Source organism: Nomascus leucogenys, chromosome 23 (genome assembly GCF_006542625.1).
Source record: "Nomascus leucogenys isolate Asia chromosome 23, Asia_NLE_v1, whole genome shotgun sequence".
Taxonomy (NCBI): domain Eukaryota; kingdom Metazoa; phylum Chordata; class Mammalia; order Primates; family Hylobatidae; genus Nomascus; species Nomascus leucogenys.
The window spans coordinates 24,935,290-24,954,354 of NC_044403.1; the positions used below are offsets into that span (position 1 = coordinate 24,935,290).

A 19,065-nucleotide genomic window follows, 5' to 3' on the forward strand; every position below is an offset into this window, starting at 1 on the left:
ATCCTTTGAGGACAAGAGTTCGAGACCAGCCTTGGCAACTCATAGAGATTCCATCTGTAAAAAAAATGTAAAGAAAAGCTTCACAGCACGGTCTATATATTTAATATACATCAAAATATGTTAAATCTGGAAAACAATTTTTATTGAAGGACAAAGTAATCTTTCTAAAATACATTTTAAAATTGTATTTTAATTTAAGAAAGTTATGGAGGCAGAAATGGTGCAGGAACATGAGAAACACCATCACACCAGCTGGGCATGGTAATGTACACGTGCAATCCCAGCCACTCGGGAGGCTGAGGTGGGAGGATCCCTGGAACCTGGGAGTTTGAGATCAGCTTGGGCAGCACAGTGAGACCCCCATCTAAAACAAACAAAAAACAGCCGGGTGTCATGGCTCATGCCTGTAATCCCAGCACTTTGGGAGGCCGAGGCAGGCGGATCATCTGAGGTTAGGAGTTCGAGACCAGCCTGACTAACGTGGTGAAACCCCGTCTCTACTAAAAATACAAAATTGGCCGGGCGCCGTGGCTCATGCCTGTAATCCCAGCACTTTGGGAGGCTGAGGCGGGCCAATCATGAGGCCAGGAGATTGAGACCATCCTGGCTAACATGCTGAAACCCTGTCTCTACTAAAAATACAAAAAAAAAAAAAAAAATTAGTCAGGCATGGTGGCAGGTACCTGTAGTCCCAGCTACTCAGAAGCTGAGGCAGGAGAATTGCTTCAACGATGGAGGCAAAGGTTGCAGTGAGCCGAGATTGCACCATTGCACACTAGCCTGGGCGACAGAGCGAAACTCTGTCTCAACAGCAAAAACCAAAAAACTACCACAGTGGGATTTTAACAGAGGACACTAAGAGCATCCAAACACTACTTATGAAACAAATTGATAGAGCCCAGACTATGTCTCAAGTTATAACTGAAAATATACAGCTTATGAAACTAAGACATGAGAGTACAAATTCAGGCTCAGACAGTCAAAAATTGTTATTTATTGATGAAATCACATGATTTCCCAGCAATTCAGCTTCCTCATTTATAATTTAGAGTAATAATTGCTGGGAAGTGCAGTCTCATGCATGTAGTCTTTGAATCCTGACTTGGCCTCATAAGAATAGACCATGGGTCTGGAATACCTCTTTACCAAGAGATAAAAGAGCCCGGCCGGTAGGCCGGGCGCGGTGGCTCAAGCCTGTAATCCCAGCACTTTGGGAGGCCGAGGCGGGCGGATCACGAGGTCACGAGATCGAGACCATCCTGGCTAACACGGTGAAACCCCGTCTCTACTAAAAATACAAAAAATTAGCCGGGCGTGTTGGCGGGCGCCTGTAGTCCCAGCTACTTGGGAGGCTGAGGCAGGAGAATGGCATGAACCCGGGAGGCAGAGTTTGCATTGAGCCGAGATCGCGCCACTGCACTTCAGCCTGGGGGATAGAGCGAGACTCCGTCTCAAAAAAAAAAAAAAAAAAAAAAAAAAAAGAGCCCGGCCGGGTGTAGTGGCTCACATCTGTAATCCCAACACTTTGTGGGGCAGGCAGATCACTTGAGGCCAGGAGTACAGACCAGCCTGGCCAACATAGTAAAACGTCATCTACACTAAAAATACAAAAATTAGCTTGGTGGAGTGCTACACATCTGTAGTCCCAGCTACTCAGGAGGCTGAGGCACGAGAATTGCTTGAACCTGGGAGATGGAGGTTGTAGTGAGCCGAGATTGCACCACTGTACTCCAGCCTGGGTGACAGAGCAAGACCCTGTCTTAAATTAAAAAAAAAGATGCCGGGCGCAGTGGCTCATGCCTCTAATCCCAGCACTTTGGGAGGCCCAGGCAGGCAGATCGCCTGAGGTCAGGGTTTGAGACCAGCCTGGTCAGCATGGTGAAACCCCGTCTCTACTAAAAATACAAAAATTAGCTGGGCATGGTGGCAGGTGCTTGTAATCCCAGATACTCAGGAAGCTGAGGCAGGAGAATTGCTTGAACCTGGGAGAAGGAGGTTGCAGCGAGCCGAGATTGCGCCATTTCACTCCAGTTGGGCAACAGAGCAAGACTCTATCTCAAAAAAAAAAAAAAGAGAAAAGAAAAAAGAGCCTATGTAACCTGTGCTGACTTATTGTCTCTGTGAGACTATCTTTCCCTGTGGCAAGCCCAGTGCGCCAGAGGGGTACGCATAGCCAATTTCCCTGCACTGGCTGCCAGGAAGCTGATCTTGCTCTGTAAGTAAAGCATGGCTCCACTCATGACTTGACTGCATTGTTTTGTGCAACTCTGATACAAGGTGCATTGAGTGGAGACATTTGGAGTTTTATTCTTGTCGGTTGGCACAGTGATGATCTTTGCAATCCTCCATGTGGTTGGAGTCATTCCCTTGGTGTTGGTAACCAGTGTTCAGTGTTCTGCTCACCTGGGATTGATAACCAGGTGTACCATATTTTGCTTAATGATCAAGTGAGGCCAGGCGTGGTGGCTCACACCTGGAATCCCAGCACTTTGGGAGGCCGAGGCGGGCGGACCATCTGAGATTAGGAGTTTGAGACCAGCCTGGCCAACATGGTGAAATCCAGTCTTTACTAAAAATACAAAAATTAGTTGGGCATAGTGGCACGTGCCTGTAACCCCAGCTACTCGGGAGGCTGAGGCAGGAGAATCGCTTGAACCCAGGAGGTAGATGTGGCAGTGAGCAGAAATCGCTCCATTGCACTCCAGCCTGGGTGACAGAGTGAGACCCTGTCTCAAAAAACAAAAAACAATGATCAAGTGAGATAATATTTAAACATTTCTACATAAATATATATAAATAATATATTAAAATTCTATATACAGTCTAGTGATGTTAAAAATGTTGATGTTGGGCTGGGTGCAGAGGCTCACACCTGTAATTCCAGCACTTTGGGAGGCCGAGGCAGGTGGATCACCTGAGGTAGGGAGTTCTTGACCTGCCTGACCAACACAGAGAAACCCTGTCTCTACTAAAAACACAGAATTAGCCGGGCGTGGTGGCACATGCCTGTAATCCCAGCTACTAGGGAGGCTGAGGCAGGAGAATCGCTTGAACCCTGGAGAGGGAGGTTGCATTGAGCTGAGATCTGCCATTGCACTGCAGCCTGGGGCATCAAGAACGAAACTCTGTCTCAAAAAAAAAAAAAAAAAGAAAGAAAAACAACAACAACAAAAAACAAACAAACAAAAAAACTTGATATTGTCCTTAATTCCTTCCAAAAATCACATGAGCTTCTGCCAATAACTAGAGAGGAAAGACGATCATCAGATATATTTAGCATCAAAGGAACAAATAGGACAAAATTATCAATTCTGTACTGCAACCAATAAAAAGCTAATGTCTGTATTTGTACATTTGGTAATATGATTACATGTTAGATGGTGGCATGTATATGTGAGTGTGTGCCTGTGTGTGTTTTAAGTAGAGTGAAAAATAAGAGAGTAAGTGGTTTTTCTCCCACTGGCTGGAACGAGAAAAAGTTTATAGGCATACCCAGCAACAATGGAAACACAAACCAACTCCGCAAGTCAATATATTCCTTCTACTTCCTTTTATTTTACAAGAAACTCTTTCTTAGTTTGTTTTTCCTTATGCTTTCTCTTGGACATTTCTTTATTATATTTCTTCTTCTTCTTTTTTTTTTTTTTTTTTGAGATGGAGTTTCACTCTTGTTGTCCAGGCTGGAGTGCAATGGCGCGATCTCAGCTCACTGCAACCTCCGCCTCCCAGGTTTAAGCAATTCTCCTGCCTCAGCCTCCTGAGTAGCTGGGATTACAGGCATGCACCACCACGCCCGGCTAATTTTGTATTTTTAGTAGAGACGGGGTTTTTCCATGTTGAGGCTGGTCTCGGACTCCTGACCTCAGGTGACCCGCCCGCCTCAGCCTCCCAAAGTGCTGGGATTACAGGCGTGAGCCACCGCGCCCGGCCATTTCTTCCTTTTTTTTTTATAAAACCATTGACTTATCTGCAAAAAATGAGTTGTGGGAGGTGATTAATACAGGAATAAGGATATTGGTCTATATCTCATGTAGTTTCAATGCGAAGTTCCCTGATCAGCAATTCAGTTGTGGACCACATTAACGGACCATTCGAAGTCGAATCCTAGGCTTTTCGAGGCAGTTAGTGGGTCCCAACGGCTGCGGGCGGGGCCGGCGGGAGCCCAGCGGCGCGGTCGCTGTTACTGCCGGGCGCGGCGGCGGCCTGGGGCCAGGGCAGAGGCGCAGCGGCCCGGGAGGTGCGCGGTTGAGCGAAGCCGCGGGGCCCAACCGCAGTCGCGGGGTCTGGGAGGTGGGTGCGCCGCGCCGTCCCTGCGGCCGGGGGGTGCGGGAATGAGGACCCGAGCTGGGGTAGAGGTGGCCGAGCTGGGGTAGAGGTGGGCGGCTACTCGGAGGTGGGCCGGGCTAAGAAAGAAGAGTGCTGGGCCGGGCGCGGTGGCTCACGCTTGTAATCCCAGCACTTTGGGAGGCCGAGGCGGGCGGATCACGAGGTCAGGAGAGACCACGGTGAAACCCCATCTCTACTAAAAATACAAAAAATTAGCCGGGCGTGGTGGCGGGCGCCTGTAGTCCCAGCTACTCGGAGAGGCTGAGGCAGGAGAATGGCGTGAACCCGGGAGGCGGAGCTTGCACTGAGCCGAGATTGCGCCAGTGCACTCCAGCCTGGGTGGCAGAGCGAGACTCTGTCTCAAAAAAAAAAAAAAAAAAAAAAAGAGTGCAGGCCGGGGCGGTGGCTCAAGCTGTAATCCAGCACTTGGGAGGCCGAGGCGGGCGGATCACGAGGTCAGGAGATCGAGACCATCCTGGCTAACACAGTGAAAACCCGTCTCTACTAAAAATACAAAAAACTAGCCGGGTGTGTTGGCGGGCGCCTGTAGTCCCAGCTACTCGGAGAGGCTGAGGCAGGAGAATGGCGTGAACCCGGGAGGCGGAGCTTGCAGTGAGCCGAGATCGCGCCACTGCACTCCAGCCTGGGGCACAGAGCAAGACTCCGTCTCAAAAAAAAAAAAAAAAAAAAGAGTGCTGCGGCTCTGGGAAACTAGCCTTGGAGAAGAGATTTGTGATTTACTGAGCACCTACTATGTCCTGGGCTCCGCTCTAAGTGCTGGGATCCCACAGCCAACGAAGCTACCCCAGCCCTTGCCCTCCTGGACTGTATATTCTAGGGAAGAGACAGACAAGAAAATGTATAGATATGTAACAAAATGCCGTAAATCTTCATAAATAAAAATGTAGTAGGGCTAGGGGAGTGGACTGTAAAGTTGGGAGTGGGAAAGGGCTCGGTCTGAGAGGCCTTTGTGAGGAAGTGTCTTTTGGCAGGAAACCTGAATGAAATGAGGGAGCCTTGGGAGCATGATCCAGGTGGAGGGAACTGGATTCGGGCGGAGGAACTGCCTTGGCCTTGAAAGATACCTACCAAGAGTTCAAGTGCTGTGCGGGTGGATCAGCTTTGTAGATTTGTGCAAGATGAAAATTGGAATTGTCTTAGGAAATTATGGATCATTCATTTATTCAGTGCTGGATTCATTCAGTGATTTATGTCTGAAGTGTGAGAGAATGGGAGTAAGGCCAAGTGCCCTTGGTAAAATACTGTTATTAGTTTTGTCCCAGTTTAATACACAGACTAAATTTAGAATTTCCATTGATTTTTAAGAATTCATCTGAGTTAATTTTACAGATAAATAAACAGTACCTCACTTGTTTTTTCTTTTTTTTCCGTGCTCAGCCCTCTGCTGCAGATTCTGCCTCCCCTGGGACAGATGTCTTCTTGAGCGCACTCCCACGGTGGGTGGCTGCTCTGGGCGGGTGTGCGCTGGTGGTTCAACAGGGTGTAGGGGAGGAGTCTAGTGTCCTGTCCTCTGAGAGGGGACTTTAGTGAACTTGCATTTGGGTGGGGTTGCACTTGAAGTGGTATTGGATCTCATGACTAAAGGTCCCTTCCTCCTGGGGGCACACAGGTTCCCTTCCTCCTTGGGGAGCAGCCCAGGAATGGCTGTCTTGGGGGCCTTCTCTCAGTGCCTCCAGGTCCTGGAGGCCCATCTCTTCAGAAGGCGGTCTTTCCTTGGAGGGGTCAAAGACTCCAGCCCAGGGCTCTAGGGTCACGGTGGGAACACCTGCCTCAGTCCTGTGCCGCACTTCTCTTGGCCTGATTTCTCCACTGGGAGCTGGGACCCGAAGTCCTCAAAGGGAGGATCCCCTGAGAGAAGGTCGTGGGCAGAGACCTGGTACAGACCAGTGTGTGCGGGGGGTGGGGGCGTGACTGGCAGGGGGCCAGGGTGTCGCGAGGGCTGGGGTGGCCTAGTCATCTTTGCCCTTGGCACCATGTTTGAGGATGCAGGTGACCTCCACCTAGTTGAACTTGCCGTTTTTATCAATGGGAGCCTCCCAGTACATCTCATCCACTTCCTCATCTGTGAAGCTGTCACCCATGGTGGTGAGCAGCTCCTGGAGATGGAAACCTGAGGATTCCTCGTTGAAGCAGGTGAAGGCGTTTTGGATCACATCCTGGGGGTCTGTTCCATTCAGCTTCTCCCCAAACATGGTGAGGGAAGTGGTGAAGTTGATCGGCTGTGAGGCCTCGCTCATCATGTCCTGCAGGTATTCATCCTTGGGGTTCTTTCCTGGTGAAGCCAGCTTGTCGTGCTGTCCCCCTTGTCAATGAAGCCATCATGGTTCTGGTCAATCATGTTGAAAGCCTCCTTAAACTCCTGGACGTGGAACTGGTCAAATATCACGACGACATTGGATGTGGCCCCCTGTGGTGTGGTCGCTTCTTGGTGGTCTTGGCTTTGGTCCACTTGCTGGACATTTTGGCTTCAGGTGGGTGGGGGCTTCACTGGGTTCTTGCAGCTGGGCTGACTATACTACTTTACTTTTTTTGAAAAGTATATTTATTTGAGTTAAAAGAGTTCTGAGGGTTTTTTTTGGTTTGACTTTATTTGTTTTTTCCAAGTGTGAATGACCTAGAAGATAAGAACTAGTTGATACAGGAAGAAAAAGAGTGAGGCACGGGGTGGGGAAGGTAGCAGAGAGAAATGAAAATGAAATAAGGAGGATGTGGAATAGTGGAAGGGACAGTCTTTCCTAATTCTCCTCCTCCTTCTAAGAGACTCAGGAAATAATACAGGTGTTCAACGTAACGTATTTCAGCAGACCTTCATAACTATTAATCCAAGTCAGGAGAGCTGGTAGAGGAGGAAACACACATTTGGTAACTGGTTAAGCAGAATCATCATTTCCAACTTCACTGTGGCTCACTGAAGCAGTTTAGGCTAAGGTGATGCTATGAGGAGAGGTGGCTTGTTCTAAGTGTTTTAAATTTTGTATGGCAAGGTAAACCACATTAAATCACAGAATTTTATGACAGCAAGATCACCTAATCCAATCCTTGCTCATTTTGCAGATAGGGAAACTGCTAGTTGGTGACAGAGAAACAACTCAAAATATAGGACAGACATTTTTACCTTACCTTCAGCTGTCTCTCCCCAGAACCCTTATTTGAAAAAATGCTTCTCAATGGCTACTGAATGAGTAGAATAAACTTTGTTGGGGATCCCAGAATTGAGTTAATCTAAAACATCATTAGAATTATATAAATTTTCACTTTTCTTCCAGAAGTATTTATTGGAGTGCCCATTGGCAAGGGGGCTAAATCACAGCCTCTTCCCTCAAGGAGCTTAAGCAGATGGAGTAAATGAATAACTAGATAATTACAATTTACAGGAAGCAGTACCTTGAAGAGAAATTGGAGAGGGAGTCAATTCCTAGGATAGCAGAGAGATGGACAACAGACAGAATGTGAGTATTAAAACTGATGTCAGATATCAAATTGGTTGGTCATGGTTATGTTGATAATCACAGTACCTATCATCTTCCTAAACTTTTCATGTCCTGATAATGTGTAATATACATAAGTGGTGGTGGGAGAGACTGTTACAGCCAACAGACTTGGTACATTCCCAAAATCTTTTTATTCATAAGTAATTATTCTTTGCCATTTGCAGCCTTTTGTGCTTTAATATTATCAAGAGCAAGATGAATGATAAAATATTTATGATCAGCATTGTAATTGCAAACAGGCCTCCATAATAATCATACACAACTTGTTTTGAGGGAATTTCCTTGAAAAGAACCATGGCTATATAGGTGTGAAGAGTAACATAGAGTAATATATGAATGTACACAAGAATAAAAACTTTTTATAGAGTAGACTATAGAGTGTAACTGAGTCATTGTACTTGCTTACTGTGATAAAGATCAAGAAAATGTATTCAGCAGCATATGAGCCTTTGGATTGGGCTGGAGGGTAGGATAGGCAGCATCTGGTGGTTAAATTACATAAGCCTCACAAAGTGTTGGGATTACAGGTATACGCCACCATGCTCAGCCAAAAAGTTAAAAATTAAAAAAAAAATTCAGTAAACCATGCTATAAAGAGATATGCTGTCACCCAGGCTAAATTCTTCCATTTATAGGGCATAAGCACAGCAGATTTACATAGTGAAGCTAATGCCCCTGAAAAGAGAGTCAGCCTGTCTTTCGAAGCTTTGAAACCAGTCATTGACTTCTCCTCTCTGGCTATGAAAGTCCTAGATGGCATAGGCCAGGCATGGTGGCTCACGCTTGTAATCCCAGCACTTTGGGAGGCTGAGGTGGGTGGATCACGAGGTCAGGAGTTTGAGACCAGCCTGGCCAACATCGTCAAACCCCTCCTCTACTAAAAATTCAAAAATTAGCCCGGCTTGATGTCACATGCCTGTAGTCCCAGCTACTGGGAGGCTGAGGCAGGAGAATCTCTTGAGCCCGGGAGGCAGAGGTTGCAGTGAGCCAAGATTGAGCAACTGCACTTCAGCATGGGTGACAAAAGTGAAACTCTCTCAAAAAAAAAAAAAAAAAAAAAAAACCACGAAAATCCTAGATGGCATCTTCTTCCAATATAAGGCTGTTTCATCTACACTGAAAATCTATTGTATAGTGTTGCCACTTTTATCAATTATCTTAGCTAAATCTGGATAGCTAGTTGTAGCTTCTGTATCAGCACTTGCTGCTTCACCTACCTTGTACTTTTAAGTTATAGGGACAGCTTCTTTCCTTAAACCTCATGAACCAACTTCTGCTACCTTCTAACTTTTCTTCTACAGCTTCCTCACCTTTCTCAGCCTTCATAAAATGAAAGAAAGTTGGCTGGGCCCAGTAGCTTATGCCTGTAATCCCAGCACTTTGGGAGGCTGAGGCGAGTGGATCACCTGAGGCCAGGAGTTCTAGATCAGCCTGGCCAACATAGTGAAACTCTGTCTCTACTAAAAAATATAAAAATTAGCTGGGCGTGGTGGAGGGTGCCTGTGGTTCCAGCTACTGGGAGGCTGAGGCAGGAGAATAGCTTGAACCCAGGAGGCGGAGGTTGCAGTGAGCCGAGATCATGCCACTGCACTCACTCCAGCCTAGGCGACAGAGCAAGACTCCATCTCAAAGAAAAAAGAAAAAATTAAAGAAAGTTAGGGCCTTGCTCTGGATTAGGCTTTGGCTTAAGAAAATGTTTAGTGGCCTATCTAGACCACTAAAACTTTCTCCATATCAGTAATACATCTGTTTCACTTTCTTTTCTTTCTTTCTTTTTTTTTTTTTTTTTGAGACAGAGTCTTGGTCTGTCAGCCAGGCTGGAGTGCAGTGGCGCAATCTCGGCTCACTGCAGCCTCTGCCCACTGGGTTCCAGCGATTCTCCTGCCTTAGCCTCCTGGGTAGCTGGGATTAGCTGGGTACAGGCGCATGCCACCATGCCTGGCTAATTTTTGTATTTTTGGTAGAGACGGGGTTTCGCCATGTTGGCCAGGCTGGTCTCGAACTCCTGACCTCAGATGATCCACCCACCTCGGCCTTCCCAAAGTGTTGGGATTACAGGCTTGAGCCACCATGCCCGGCCCCTGTTTCACTTTCTTATCATTTGTGTGTTCACTGGAGTAGCACTTTTAATTTTCCTCAAGAACTTTTCCTTTGTATTTATAGCTTGGCTAACTATTTGGTGCAACAGGCCTTGCTTTTGGCTTCTCTTGGCTTTTGACATGCCTTTATCACTAAGCTTAATCATTTCTAGCTTTTGATTTAAAGTGAGATATGTTTGACTCTTTCACTTGAATTCTTAGATGCCATTTAGGGTTTTTAATTGGCCTAATTTTCAATATTATTGTCTCAGGAAATAGGGAGGCCTGAGAAGACAGAGAAGGAGAGAGAAACAGGGAATGGCCAGTTAGTGGAGCAGTCAGAATGCATACAATATTTATTGATTAGATTTATTGTATTTTATTTTTTTATTTTTATTTTCATTTTTTTTCTGAGACAAGAGTCTCACTCTGCCGCCCAGGCTGGAGTGCAGTGGCACGATCTCGGCTCACTGTAACCTCCACCTCCCAGGTTCAAGAGATTCTCCTGCTTCAGCCTCCCGAGTAGCTGGGACTACAGGCACGTGCCACCACGCCCGGCTAATATTTTGTATTTTTAGTAGAGATGGGGTTCCACCATGTTAGCCAGGATGGTCTCGATCTCCTGACCTCGTGATCCGCCCGCCTCGGCCTCCCAAAGTGCTGGGATTACAGGTGGGAGCCATCGTGCCCGGCCCACATTCATTGTCTTATATAGATATGGTTCATGCCAAAACAATGACAATAGTAATATCAAAGATCACTGATCACAGATCACCATAACAGATATAACAATAACGAAATGTTTGAAATATTGCAAGAATTACCAGAATGTGGCACAGAGACTCAAAGTGAGCTCATGCTGTTGGAAAAATGAGGCCAATAGACTTGCTTAACATAGGATTGCCACAAACCTTCAATTCGTAAAAAAGTGCAATAGGAGCAAAATGCAATGAAGCAAAATGCAATAAAGCGAGACATGCCTGTAGTGTGGTCAGGGAAGGCCTCTTTTTTTTTTTTTTTTTTTTTTTTTTTGAGACAGAGTCTCACTCTGTCACCCAGGCTGGAGTGCAGTGGCGCAATCTCGGCTCACTGCAAGCTCCGCCTCCCGGGTTCACGCCATTCTCCTGCCTCAGGCTCTCCAAGTAGCTGGGACTACAGGCGCCCGCCACCACGCCCGGCTAATTTTTTTTTTTGTATTTTTTTAGTAGAGATGGGGTTTCACCGTGGTCTCGATCTCCTGACCTCGTGATCCGCCTGCCTCGGCCTCCCAAAGTGCTGGGATAACAAGCGTGAGCCACTGCGCCCAGCCTGGGAAGGCGTCTTTACGGTAAATTTGAGCAGAAACCAGAATGACATAAAGAGCTGGCCGTGAGGAGATCTGGAGAAAGTGTTTCAGATAGAGGGAAAGGCATGTGAAAATACCCTAGAGTATGAAGGCTTATCCGATTAGAGCCTGGGTCAGCTGACTCTTTCTGTGCAGATAGAGGCTTTGTGGGCCATAGCGGCTCAGTCACCACTATAGCTACTCAGTTCTAATGTCATAGCATTTAAGCAGCCATGTTCATTACATAAACAAGTGAGCATGGCTGTGTTATAGTAAAAGAGACTTAACAATAAAAGCTCAGCCAGGCGTGGTGGCTCACGCCTGTAATCCCAACACTTTGGGAGGCCAAGGCTGGCGGATGATGAGGTCAGGAGATCGAGACCATCGTGGCTAACATGGTGAAACCCCATCTCTACTAAAAATACAAAAAATTAGCCAGGCATGGTGGTGCACAAGTGTAGTCCCAGCTAGTTGGAAGGCTGAGGCAGGAGAATGGCTTGAATCCGGGAGGCGGAGGTTGCAGTGAGCTGAGATTGCACCACTGCACTCAGCCTGGGTGGCAGAGAGAGACTTCATCTCAAAAAAAAAAAAAACAAAAAACAAAAGACAGTAAAAGCTCAAGCCACAAGAGGAAAAATTGATAAATTTGGGCTTATCAAAATGAAAAGCTTTTGCTCTGCAAAAGGCCCCATGTATATGGTGAAAAGATAGGCTACATTCAGAGAAGATATTTGCAAACCACATATCCCAAAGGATTTGTTTCTAGAGAATGTAAAGCACTGTCAAAATTCAGCAGTAAGCTGTAATCAAAACAATGTGGTGGCCAGGCACGGTGGCTGACACCTGTCATCCCAGCACTTTGTGAGGCCGAGGCGTGCAGATCACGAGGTTAGGAGATCAAGACCATCTTGGCTACCACAGTGAAACCCTGTCTCTACTAAAAAACACAAAAAATTAGCCAGGCATGGTGGCACATGCCTGTAGTGCCAGCTACTCGGGAGGCTGAGGCAGGAGAATCGCTTGAACCCAGGTGGTGGAGGTTGCAGTGAGCTGAGATCGTGCCACCGCACTCCAGCCTGGGCAACAGAGTGAGACTCCGTCTCAAAAAAAAAAAAAAAGAAAAAAAGAAAAAAAGGAAGACAGTTGATATAGGGACATGTATTAATGTTTTCATTTGAAATAAAAAAAGGAAGTTAGGCTTTTGGCTTCCAAAGCCAAAAGATGTGGCTCACAGGTTTCTCCATAAACAGTAGGTTTGTCATTTAGTTTATATGTCCATAAATTGAATGAGCTATGTCTGTATTCCAAGGTTTTTGTTTATTCTTGTTTTTTTCTTTCTTTATTTCTTTTTTATTTATTTATTTATTTTTTGAGATGGAGTCGCTCTGTCGCCCAGGCAGGAGTGCAGTGGCGCAATCTCAGCTCACTGCAACCTCCGTCTCCCGGGTTCATTCTCCTGCCTCAGCCTCCCAGGTAGCTGGGACTATAGGCATGCACCAGCACGCCCAGCTAATTTTTTTGTATTTTTAGTAGAGATGGGGTTTCACAATGGTGGCCAGGCAGCTTTCAAATTCCTGACCTCAAGTGATCCGCCTGTCTCGGCCTCCCAAAGTGCTGGTATTACAGACATGTGCCACTGCACGCGGTTTGGTGTCTTCTTTTTTTTTTCTGAGACGAAGTCTGGCTCTGTAGCCCAGGCTGGAGTGCAGTGGCGTGATCTCGGCTCACTGCAACCTCTGCCTCCTGGGTTCAAGCAATTCTGCTGCCTCAGCCACCTGAGTAGCTGGGATTACAGGCACGCGCGACCATGCCCAGATAATTTTTGTATTTTTAGTAGAGACGGGGTTTCACCATGTTGGTCAAGCTGGTCTCAAACTCCTCACCCCGTGATCCACCTGACTTGGCCTCCCAAAGTGCTGGGATTGCAGGCCTGAGTCACCGTACTGGCCTTTGTTTTTGTTTTTTTTTTTTTGAGATGGAGTCTCGCTCTGTCGCCCAGGCTGGAGTGCAGTGGCGTAATCCCAGCTCATTGCAACTTCTGCCTCCCAGGTTCCAGCATTTCTCCTGCCTCAGCCTCCCGAGTAGCTGGGATTACAGGCGTGCGCCACCATACCTGGCTAATTTTTGTATTTTTAGTATAGACGGGGATTCACCGTGTTGGCCAGGCTGGTCTCGAATTCCTGACCTCAGGAGATCTGCTGCCTCGGCCTCCCAAAGTGCTGGGATTACAGGGGTGAGCCTCCGTGCATGGCCTGTTTTTTCAGTTAAAGTTTACAAAGCTTTTATGTATGGTTTGTATAGTTTTCAGGACAAGTGGAGGGCTGAAACTTAGTTGTGCAGTTTCATGGGATAAGTAGAGGCTGAAATACAGCCTGCAATCCACTGGCCAGGCTCTCCTCCTCATCCAGAGGAAGGGGCACATTTTTCTTTACACAAGAGTACCGTTCCTAGAAAACCTGCTTTTTCCCAAAAGGGCACCTTTGCCTAATTTGCACAAAAGCAATGGAAAAGCTAGCAGTGGTACTGAAAGCATGTATACCAGATAATAGCAGAAATTAATCCCTGGAAGCTACTTAAACATGAAAAAATTTTCTTAGATGTCAACTTAAAAATGTGTAGGGGAAATACATAGTTTTTGAAAATTATTATGGGGAATAAACAAGCCTCCCCCTCCCCAAAAAAAGACTATTGCTCCAAACTCTCTTCCAGTGTTGCTCTGGTGCCTTTTCCTCACCTTGCACTACAAATCTTCACATCTCCCCTCTCTCTTTGGTTCTTCCTTTTGGCTGCTTCTTTCTTTAAACAACTGATAATTAATTTATGAAAACAGTTGATGCCGGGTGAGGTGGCTCACGCCTGTAATCCCAGCACTTTGAGAGACCGAGGTAGGTGGATCACTTGTGGTCTGGAGTTCGAGACCAGCCCAACTAACATGGAGAAACCCCGTCTCTACTAAAAATAAAAAATTAGCTGGGCATGGTGGTGCATGCCTCTAATCCTAGCTACTCGGAAGGCTGAGGCAGGCGAATCACTTGAACCCAGGAGGCAGAGGTTGCAGTGAGCCGAGACTACGCCATTGCACTTCAGCCTGGGCCACAAGAGTGAAACTCTGTCTCAGGAAAAAAAAAAAAAAAGTTGACAAGTAAGTGCAGTGGTGAGCAGCCTCAATTCCTGACTCAATACTGATGGAAGCAATCTGTTAACAGCCTCAGAAGGACTGTGTGAGGCAGTGAATCATTTGCGGATTCTCATCTGGAAATGATCCCAAATCCCAGAACCCTCACCACAAGGCGTTTTTCTTGCAGTGATTTATGGAGTCTTGGCATTCGAACTGGTCCTTCATGCTGGGATTCTTTTCCTTTGTGCCTCTGATCCAATCAGCACACACCTTCCCCAAGGATTTCACGCTGTGGCTGGTTGGAGTAATCCTCATTCAGTGAATTGTCACCTCTGGTTCCAAGAGTGTATTTCCGGAGTTTTGTAAAGCCTAGGGCGGCGCACGTATCCCAACCAGTTCCTCAAGGAATGGCCAGGAGGACATGGCTCTCCCTCCAAGAGCCCTCTGCTGCTTTTTAGACCTCATTATACTCTTGCCCTGAGGCAATTTCCTTTCCTTTTATCTTCTCGCTGATCTTCTCCCTAATTTATCCTCTTCTCTGAGGGCTTTGCTTCTTCAGGCCTAACTAAATACACAGTCCACAAGCCGCTGTACCTGTGCTAATTCTCACTTCCAGTTTTTCTCCAAGGCGGGTACTGGGAGGGATGACGCAAAGATATACACTGCCACCTGGTGGCCAACTGCTAACCAGCTCTGGTAATACCAAGGATGCTATTAGCACCACAGCAACGGGCTCTGGAGGCGGATTTACAAAAGCACCAGGCGTGGGCGGAGCAGTGTCAGCTCTTTGGTTGGTAATAGCATCTCTCTGCCTGGAATTATCTTTCCAAATCTATTTCTCTCAAAATTCTTTTCATCTTTCAAGGTCCATATAAATGCCACTTTTCCCATGATCCCCTTCCTGATCTTTCAAGTTAGCGGATCTCACTTCTCTGAAAGTACTACAGGGGAGGTTCAGCATTTCGCTTGTAACTCTTATCAAGCTGCTCTTTGTCTACTTCAGACTGTTGCTAACCCCCTAAAAACTCAGCTCCTTTTCAGTGCGTGCCATCAGGATATTGTAATAATCTGCTGATCTCCTGGGTCACTTCCCCCACATTCTCTGAAAATTTAGAAGCCTGATTCATTCTCTTGGTTTACACCATTCCTACTGTCATCAGTCTTGGCTATTCCATGATGCATGGAGACAACTGGCCCTCAGTTTCTTGTCCACTCATTTCCAATCATCTTGTTTTCTAGTCCACCTCAGTCATTTATTCCCATGATTAATACCCTAGCCCTGGTCATTTATAATAAATGGGCTCTTTGCAAAACCTGTATATTTTGCACCTCACATTGACTTATCACTTCCTTTCCAAAATTTCTTTTTTTCTTTTTTTCTTTTTTTTTGAGACGGCCGAGTCTTGCTGTGTCACCCAGGCTGGAGTGTAGTGTCATGATCTTGGCTCATCGCAACCACTGCCTCCTGGGTTCAAGTGATTCTCCTGCCTCAGCCTTCCAAGTAGCTGGGATTACAGACGTGCGCCACTATGCCTGGCTAACTTTTTGTATTTTTAGTAGAGACAGGGTTTCACCATATTGGTCAGGCTGATCTCCAACTCCTGATCTCAGGTGATCCGCCCTCCTCGGCCTTTCAACGTGCTGGGATTACAGGCACCAGCCATCACACCCAGCCTGTTCAACTGATTTTTGACAAGCGTGCCAAGATTATTCAGTGGGGGAAAGAATAGTCTTTTCAACAAATGGTGAAGGGACAAGAGGATAACTGTATGCCAAAAAATGCAATTGGACCTTTACCCCATACTATATACAAAAATTAACTCAGAATGGATGAAAGTGCTACAACCATAAAACTCTTAGAAGAAAATATAAATGCTAATGTCTGTGATCTTGGATTGGGTAATGATTTCTTAGCTATGACAACAAAAGCATGAGCAAATGAAAAACTGGATATATTGGATATATTCAAAATTTAAAATTTTGGGCTGGGCAGAGTGGTTCACGCCTGTAATCCCAGCACTTTGGGAGGCTGAGGCAGGCGGATCACCTGAGGTTGGGAGTTTGAGATTAACCTGACCAACATGGAGAAACTCCATCTCTACTAAAAATACAAAATTAGCAGGGTGTGGTGGCACATGCCTGGAATCCCAGCTACTTGGGAGGCTGAGGCAGGAGAATCGCTTGAACCCGGGAGGCGGAAGTTGTGGTGAGCTGAGATCATGCCATTGCACTCCAGCCTTGGCAACAGGAGCAAAACTCCATCTCAAAAAAAAAAAGAAAAAAGAAAATTAAAATTTGTGTTTCAAAGGATACCCAAGAAAGTGAAAAGACAACCCACAGAATGGGAGACAATTATAGCAAATCATGTGTATGAGAATATGTAAAGTCCTTTTACAACTCAGTAATAAAATACAACCCATTTATTTGAACAAGGAGAGAATGATAGGTTTTGTCAGATGTTCAGTGGTTGAGTAAGAAGGCTCGAGAATTGACCATTGGATTTCATAAGATAGTGTTTGTTGATGACTGACAGGAATGGTTCAAATAGAGAAATGGGGCAAATGTCTTACTGGTATAGGTTCAATAGGGAATTATTTAAGGAAATGGATAAATTTTGTTTTTGTTTTTTTTCAGACAAGAGTCTTGCTCTGTCACCCAGGCTGGAGTGCAGTGGCGCGATCTCGGCTCATTCCAGCCTCCACTTCCTGGGCTCAAACAATTCTTATGCCTCAGCCTCCCAAGTGGTGGGATTAAAGGTGCAAGCCACCACGCCAGGCTAATTTTAATTTTTTTTTGTTTTTAGTAAAGACAGGGTTTCACCATGTTGGCCAGGTTGGTCTCAACCTCCTGTGATCCTCCTGCCTTGGCCTCCCAAAGTATTCACACCACCATGCCTGGCCTGGAATTTTGCTTTAAAAAGGACCATATGGGCCAGGCCCAGCAGCGCCTGCCTATAATCCCAGCTACTTGGAAAGCTGAGGCAGGAGAATTGCTTGAGCCCAGGAGTTCAAGACCAGCCTGGGCAACATAGGGAGACTCTCTGTCAAAAATAAAATAAAAGATATAGGGTACTTTTCTATCCTCTCAAGCTGAAGGTAAGATCAAGAGAACTATTTAATTTTTAGAAAGGAATATATGTGTTTGTTTTGTTTTGTTTTGAGATGGAGTTTCACTCTTGTTGCCCAGGCTGGAATGTAATGGCGTGATCTTGGCTCACTGCAACCTCAACCTCCCAGGTTCAAGTGATTCTCCTACCTCAGCCTCCCAGGTAGCTGGGATTACAGGTGTGCACCACTGCGCTCGGGTAATTTTGTATTTTTAATAGAGACGAGGTTTCACCATTTTGGTCAGGCCGGTCTCAAACTCCTGACCTCGAGTCATCCACCCACCTTGGCTTCCCAAAGTGCTGGGAGTACAGGCGTGAGCCACCATGCCTGGCCTAAATATGTGTTTTACGGATGGTTTTTGTTTATGTTTTGTTTTTTTTTTTTGAGATGGAGTCTTGCTCTGTCGCCCAGGCTAGAGTATAATAGCAAGATTTCGGCTCACTGCAACCTCCACCTCCTGGGTTCAAGTGATTCTCCTGCCTCAGCCTCCCGAGTAGCTGGAACTACAGGCACGTGCCACCACACCCAGCTAATTTTTGTATTTTTAGTAGAGATACTAAAATATTAATTATACTTGACCATGTTGGCCAAGATGGTCTCGATCTCTTGACCTCGTGATCCGCCCGCCTTGGCCTCCCAAAGTGCTGGGATTACAGGCACGAGCCGCCGTGCCTGGCCCAACCATCTTCTTAATTCTATGACAAATATACTCTGGAACTTTACTTAGGGTTTGTTTACCAATTGATCCTTCTAAAACTTTGCATTCCAACCTGAGAGACAGGGCGAGACTCCATCTCAAAAAAAAAAAAAAATTAGCATTCATTAATACCCACTTCAAAGCCTTGTTAATACAGATTTCCTGATCCCACTCTGCTGAAATTCTGACTCAGCAGGCCTGGGGTGGAGCTGAGAATTTGTATATCTAACAGCCTCCCTGAAGACACTGATGTCATTCATCCATGGATAATCACACTTGGATAAAGTAGGGTGGTGTTCCATTTAATAATTTCCATCGATGCTGTCACAGTTTTCTTCCTCAGCAGCTATGCACTCTTAAATTGTGCATCTTGCACCACAGTAAAAGTTTAACATGGGTTAGAGATAGCTTTTTTTTGCAAAGTAGAAGAAAGTAGTGAAAAGTAGAAAAGAAAAATGAGCAAACCACACACATTAGTTTTTGAGACAGGGTGTTGCTATGTTGTTCTGGCTGGAGTGCAATAACTGGCTATTCAAAGGTGCCATCCCACTATGGATCAGCACGGGACTTATATGGGCCATGATCTGTGGAGAAGCTAGTTCACTTCTCCTTAGGTAACCTTGTGGTCCTCCGCTCATGGGAGATTATCATACTGATGCCAAACTTAGTGTCAACACCTGATGTGCAAAGTGAACTTCAGCCCAGAACTGCTGGCCTCAAGTGATCCTCCAGCCTAAGCCTCCCAACTACCTGGGATTATAGGCACACACACTACGACTGGCCAGGCACATTCTTAAGAAAACCAGTTTTAGGAAACAAAACCCATGAAAGCTGAAGTTTTGGAAAATGACTTTGTTAAATACGTGTAACCAAATTAGTCAGAATTTTACGTGTCTGGTTTTG

At 45.9% G+C, this 19,065-nt stretch overlaps 1 protein-coding gene and 1 pseudogene across 4 annotated transcripts in view; one reads left to right on the forward strand and one right to left on the reverse strand.

The window, feature by feature from the left end:
- The first annotated feature begins 4,121 nt into the window (after window positions 1-4,121).
- Window positions 4,122-19,065, forward strand: part of LOC100607281 (solute carrier family 2, facilitated glucose transporter member 3) — a 56,541-nt gene continuing 41,597 nt past the window's right edge. For 2 of the 4 annotated variants that reach the window (XM_030804563.1, XM_030804565.1), the window contains exons 1-3: window positions 4,122-4,160; window positions 4,221-4,290; window positions 7,722-7,796. In XM_030804563.1, coding sequence (XP_030660423.1) covers window positions 7,779-7,796 — 18 coding nt within the window. In that variant the 5' untranslated portion in view covers window positions 4,122-4,160; window positions 4,221-4,290; window positions 7,722-7,778. Of the gene's footprint in view, window positions 4,161-4,213; window positions 4,291-5,724; window positions 5,801-6,596; window positions 6,819-7,721; window positions 7,797-19,065 lie in introns of those variants that run through there. The other 2 variants (XM_003273800.2, XM_030804564.1) reach the window with 2 other exon arrangements.
- LOC115832886 lies at window positions 6,297-6,807 on the reverse strand (annotated as a pseudogene).